Consider the following 6,000-nt stretch of genomic DNA (forward strand, 5'->3'; position numbering starts at 1 on the left):
GGATCTCTTTTTTGAAATCTTGAACAAATTATTTACTCCTCATCAATACCTAGTCAATTAATAAAACTAAAGGTATTTGTCAGTGGCCTTATTTGTGTAGGGCAACGACACTTCTATAGTAAACATGCTATAAATATTTGATGAAGAATGTATACATATATGCTTATAGGTGTATATACACATGAAATTTTTATACAGAATACATGTGTATATATGAAGTATATAAAATATGTTGTTCTCTGTCTCTCTAAACTCACAGATACTAGAATAGTACTTCACAACAAATTAATGACTCTGTCCTCAATCCAATTTGTGCTTCCTGTTCCTTCTCTAAATTGGAATTTGGAGATGAGGGCAAAGGAGAAAGGAGAGAAAATACAAAAAGAAACGAAGAGCAGGGGAACATGACAGGTGAAAGACAAAAAGAAATGAGTGGATAAAAATAGCAAAAGATGGTATTCTGAAGTGGCTATAAGTGATGAAGAATCCAGGTACAGCGGCACGAAAGAGGAAGTGAAAGGGGAAATAAATCCCTTCTCCCCATTCCGACACCTCAATAACTTATATTCTCCCCCAATTTATATTTCATGTGATCAAGCTAAAGTACAAGATTAGGAACTTAGTCTCACTCTCCACCTCATATCCCAGCAATCTCTTTCATATATTTAATACCTGAAAGACAAGAAAAAAGAATCTGAATAATCCTTTTCTCAGCAAAAGACTTTACCAGATTTGAGACTTTCAGTCCGTTCTGAAAGGACAGAGACCGTGTGCGTTATTTGCTTCCGCAGCTTCTTCAGAAATGTCTGGTTGTGAGCAGCCAGGTCGGAGAAAGTCTTCAGTTTGGAGATATACTGCTCAGCGGGGTGCGATGCTATCTTTTCCAGCTGGCTGTCACTGGCTGCCTCGATGCCCATGGTGAAGATGGCCACGCCCTGGCGCCGGAGGTTGACGGCTGCCACGGTAACATTGTCTTCTGATGGCCGGTGGGTCACCAGTACGGCAATCTGGGGCACCCCCTGATTCTTCCGACTGCCATTCTGTGCAAGGAAGACTTCCTTCCCGATCTTTCTGATGGCAGCTCCCGTGTAGGCATTCCCAGCCTGGGGAGAGAGGTTCTGTATATACTGGAGAACCTCTGACTTATTTACACCCCTGCTCAGTGAATTTATCACCTTCGTCTCATTGCTATAAGCCACAAGGCCAATCCTCATGCAGTTCTCCTTTATGTCAAGAGCAGATACACTTTCTTCCAGGAATTCTTTAAGATAGTCGAAGTTCTCCTGGCTGCCATTGATGGACACATCCAACAGGAACACAACATCAGCCACAGAAGGGCCTTGGCAAACTGTATAGGCAAGAAAAGCAGAAACATAAGTTTAGTTGTAGGTTCAGAGTCTCTGCTCAGCATTAGAAGGCCTGGAGAACATCTACCGGAGCTTGACTGTGTGCTTAAAGAAAGGAGGAGGCATACAAAACGATTATATGAAGTTGAGATCAGAGCATCATGGTTTTAATTGGACCTTAGCTAAACTCCCAGCTTCAATTTCCTAATTTATAAACTAGAAATAATATTTATCTCACAGAGTTGTTATGGGGATTAAATGAGATAGTGTGTTTATCATGGGGCCTGGTACATAAGTCATTCAATGAACAGCAGCTACTACTATCATATTAAAATCATTTAAGCATCATCACTGATAAAATCAGCAGGTATAGTCCAAATATGCCTAAGGGATGGTAAGAGAATAATAATTATTTTATTTGGGAAAGATACTAGCAATAAGATTCATGTTTTGTTTTGTTTTTTTTTTAGATTACCAAAGAAAAGCATTCTCTAGTAATAATAGATAATTATATATGTCATATCATTCTGATTTAATCAGAAATAATGAGAGTTTCCTTTACTACTTATTTGGACTTGTATACTTTGAGCAAATTGGTTTTTACTGGCTCTCCCCTGCTTCTCACTTGTCATAAACTCTTGGTCCTTCTTGTTAGTTAATAGAATAGTACAAGAGGACAGACCAGGACAGAGGATGGAGGTGGAACAGGATACAGCACAGCTAATTTAGAACAGAGTAGCAGGAAGGAAGGCAGCGTGGGAATGAAACTACATGAGCATGGAAATCGAGAGATCTGACCTAGCTCTGACTTCGAACTGCATTGCCTCTAAGGATGGCTGCAAGTTGCTCTCTGCAGCATAAGGGGTTTGGACTACCTGAAGTTGTTTCCAGCTCTAATGGTCTGTGGTTACACTCAATGACTTCAGGAATCAGAATTTCTTTAGGAAAAAAACTACCTTTTAAATGAACCAGTAATAAAAATACATGCCAAATAAAGCCCAGGGAGATAGCTCAGAGATAAGCCAGTAACAGGGAGAAGGTGTCCCTGAATTTTAAGAAGCCTGTAAATTATATGCAACATGGTTAAGTGAAACATGGAAGACCAAGGCTTGTGGGGTTCACTAGATTTAAAATGGCCACAATCATTGGGCTCTTTTGAACACACAGATATTTAACATTTGAAAAGGCAGCCGGGTTTTGGGGGAAAAGGATGTTCACAGAGTCTCAATCCACCCTCCATACTGATTTTTCAAAAGCATTTTATCACCATTTCTATACGTGCACCCTAATCTCACCTTCGACAAGAACGTCATCGACTGCGCCTTCCTCGTACTGAGCCGCATCCTTGATGATCTGCGTCATGTTCTGGGAGAACGCACTGAGGTCTCTGACCGTCCGAAGCTTGTAATGGAACTGAGCTGTGGCCATGGCCTTTAGGTTCTCCTCAGCAGCCTGCTGCAGCCCCACGGAGACGATTCTTACCCCATCTTCCCGCAGGGCCCGGGAAGCCTCTTCGACGTCATCCTCGGAGTCGGCGGAAGCCAGCACCACCAAGATCGGGGGAAACAGTTTCTTGTCTCTCCGGTTTGCCGGTCCAGAGAAGTAGGTCCTGTGAGCTTCCCTGAGAGCGTTTCCTAACCTCAGGGAGCCGCCCAGGAACGTGAAGTTCTTTTTGAGGTGGTTCAGCATGGGATTCCTGCTCTTGAAAGTGCTCAGCTGGAATTCACTGTGGAGCTTGTCGCTGTACTGGGCCAAGGCCACGCGGTATTTGTTGGCCTCTATGGGGAGACTGTTGATCATTTTGTTGATGAACGTTTTCACCAGAGGGAAGGACTTAATTCCCAGGTGATCAGAGCCGTCCACCAGAAACACAATGTCTGCATACTCAGGGCCTAAAACCACACACAAACATAAGCAAAGCATAAACTTTAAAAATTTATTACCATATTTAATGCCAACCATGTGGGGAAAAATTTACTTTCATTTTTATCTGTATTTTTAATACCTCACAATGAACTAAAAATAATAGTCAGAAATTACACATCCTCTCAAGAAAAAAATTTGTTTCTTGGGCTGATTCTTTTATATGCCCTCTCATTTGGACTGATCACAAAATCAAGCATCACTTTTGCAAGTAAAAAATTCTGGGTTTTTATACCTTTAATGAATAATTTCCCAGTGTATCTTATAATTTTTTTTCTTTCAGAATTTGACTTCAATTTATATCAAGAGGATAAAAATTATCATTAAGAACTATACTGCTTCAAATTTGTTTGAATGGAGAAATCGGAAAGATAACCTTTTGTTGTGATTCCAGTTTAAACACTGCAACAAGTGATCTGATTAATCTAAAAATATACTAGCTTTATATGCCAAGAGTCAAATTGATTAAGTTTAAAAATACCTAAAATCATAAAAATATGGATTGCCTTAATCTATTTTAAAGGTTTTATTACATTTTGATGAATCATATGAGTATTATAAGTGGCAAATTTACTCTCATATAAAATGTGATCGAAATCAGTACAACTTAAGCTAGAAAAAGAATTACGGTTTTAGTTTCTCTTAAAACTATAATTTTTATACAGGATTACAATAATTTGCTGAACTTTTAAGGTTTCATTCAATGCTAGACCCAATGCTCAGTGTGCAGAATTACATTTTTATGTGACAGAGAATCACTGGGTTCCAGCACAAAATGTTTGTTGGTGGTCTACTGGTTTGAATTCAGAGCTCTCATCACTTCAGTATAAGATCCATTTTTGTATGGAGAAGGAACAGAAATGTCCATGTTTATCTAGATGGTGTGTATTTAAGAAAATACAATGTAACTGAACAAGTGATGGAAGTCCTTATTTTATTATCACCTAATTCTACTGGCTCAATATACTTGGTCTTCAGTTTCCTCACCTTTAAAATGAGTAGATTCAACGAAAAAATATCCAAGGTCCCTCCTCACTCAGAGATTCTGATTATCTGGAATGATTACTAGGTAAATTCTAATCAAATTATAACAACATCAATCATTTCCTGTCTATGACTGCTAGGAAGCCAGATTTGGCACCCCTGTAATTGAGGCATAGTGGATTAAATCATTCTTTCTTGTCTTCTAAATAACCGAATTTCAACCAGTTTGAGATTCCTTTGATGATCATATAGCCAATAGCATCTCAGGAGAAGATGTAAATGAAGGTGAATCAATCCCTTCCTCTAAGAGAAAGCTGGAACCCCTACGGGGACTCTCAGGTGAGCCCTGCCCCGGATGGCTTGACATGTGATCAAAAGTGACTTTTCTATTCATGAATAAACTCTCACATCTTGTGTAGAGAAAATAAATGTAGACAACTGGCACATGAGCTAGATTTGGGTTCTGATAAGGCTCATCACTATCTCTGAACCATAAAATAATTGGGGGAAAAGTATCGTCTTTCTTTAAAAATATCAGGCCCAATGAGACATCAAAGGAAGATGTTTGTAGTCTTAGTTTACTTCTTCAGAAAACTTGCTACCAAGGTCAGTGTCCTTGAGAAAGTTGTAAAAGAGGTGGGCCTGGACATGAGAGACCAGTATATGAACTAATTATTTAAGGGGTGGTAGAGGCACTGAAGTGTAAGCAAGTATGTATGTATATATGTATATATGTAAGTATGTATGTATGTATTTTTTAGGCGAGGCAACCCTTGGTTGTCAGCTTACAATCCCTTAGTTTTTATTTTTTATGTCTACAGCACCTGGTCTTCCTAGGTGATCTCCCATCCAAGTACTAACCAGGCCTGACCCTGCAAACGGGATCGGGCTTGTTTAGGGTGGCATGGCCGTAGACATAGGCCAGTATTTTGACTTCAAGTCCACTGGACATAGATTACTGACAGTCAGTAGACAGCTATGGAGGTTTCTCTTCAGAGTTAAAGCACTTTCTTTACAATAAGCAGAGAAATAGCTTAAATTGGAGCAAAATTTGCATGCTTAATTAAGATAATATTTTGGCACAAATGAAATCGGAAGAAACATTCCAAATTTTCCAGGCCTGAACCTAATATTAAGAGAGAGAATTTTATGCAACCTCACAGAAGACCTAAAAGGGGTGGAAACTGAGGAAAAAATAATAGCTCTCATGTCTTTCTATCATTAACAAGGAATAAAGTTCAGAAACAAATGATCTTCAAGGATGACATCAAAAAGAAATTGAGCTACCACTCCACTCTTATCATCATCAAAATAAAAACAAAATGAAACAAAACCCAAATTATAAGTAGGTCAAAATCATATATCTATTTTTCAAAATAAAAATAAAAGAAAATAATTCTTTTCATTTTTTTTTCTTACCAGAATCTTGGTTCACAGAAACATGGGAGCAAATTATTATGAGGAACAAAATCAGCAGCATTTTCATATTACGACCTGAAAAATCTCCAACTTGAAATCTGAAAAGGCGAAAAGAAAAACATTTCTGTGGATATTTGGAGAAAGAGACTGACACGCATAAGAACACACAAAAAAATTATATAATAAATTAGGTGCAACAGGGGACAAGGAAAATTTGAGGTTTCCTGACCTTCTGATCTGTGACGTGCCTTAGAGAAAAGTGAACCACCAACATTTACAGAATCTTGTTTCTCCTGGTCCCCAGACCCTGTAGAAACAAAACATTGTA

The 6,000-nt window shown here is 38.6% G+C and overlaps 1 protein-coding gene across 1 annotated transcript in view; it reads right to left on the reverse strand.

The window, feature by feature from the left end:
- LOC105288504 (collagen alpha-6(VI) chain) overlaps nt 1-5,764 on the reverse strand; it is a 97,278-nt gene extending 91,514 nt beyond the window's left edge. Inside the window, exons 1-3 of the mRNA XM_011354761.2 lie at nt 5,673-5,764; nt 2,642-3,238; nt 728-1,348 (exon numbers count right to left, since the gene is read on the reverse strand). Of these exons, the coding sequence (XP_011353063.1) occupies nt 728-1,348; nt 2,642-3,238; nt 5,673-5,739 (1,285 nt within the window). The 5' untranslated portion in view covers nt 5,740-5,764. The remainder of the gene's footprint in view (nt 1-727; nt 1,349-2,641; nt 3,239-5,672) is intronic.
- Nucleotides 5,765-6,000: the final 236 nt, after the last annotated feature.

This window comes from Pteropus vampyrus, unplaced genomic scaffold (genome assembly GCF_000151845.1).
Source record: "Pteropus vampyrus isolate Shadow unplaced genomic scaffold, Pvam_2.0 Scaffold1, whole genome shotgun sequence".
NCBI classification, from domain to species: Eukaryota; Metazoa; Chordata; class Mammalia; order Chiroptera; family Pteropodidae; genus Pteropus; species Pteropus vampyrus.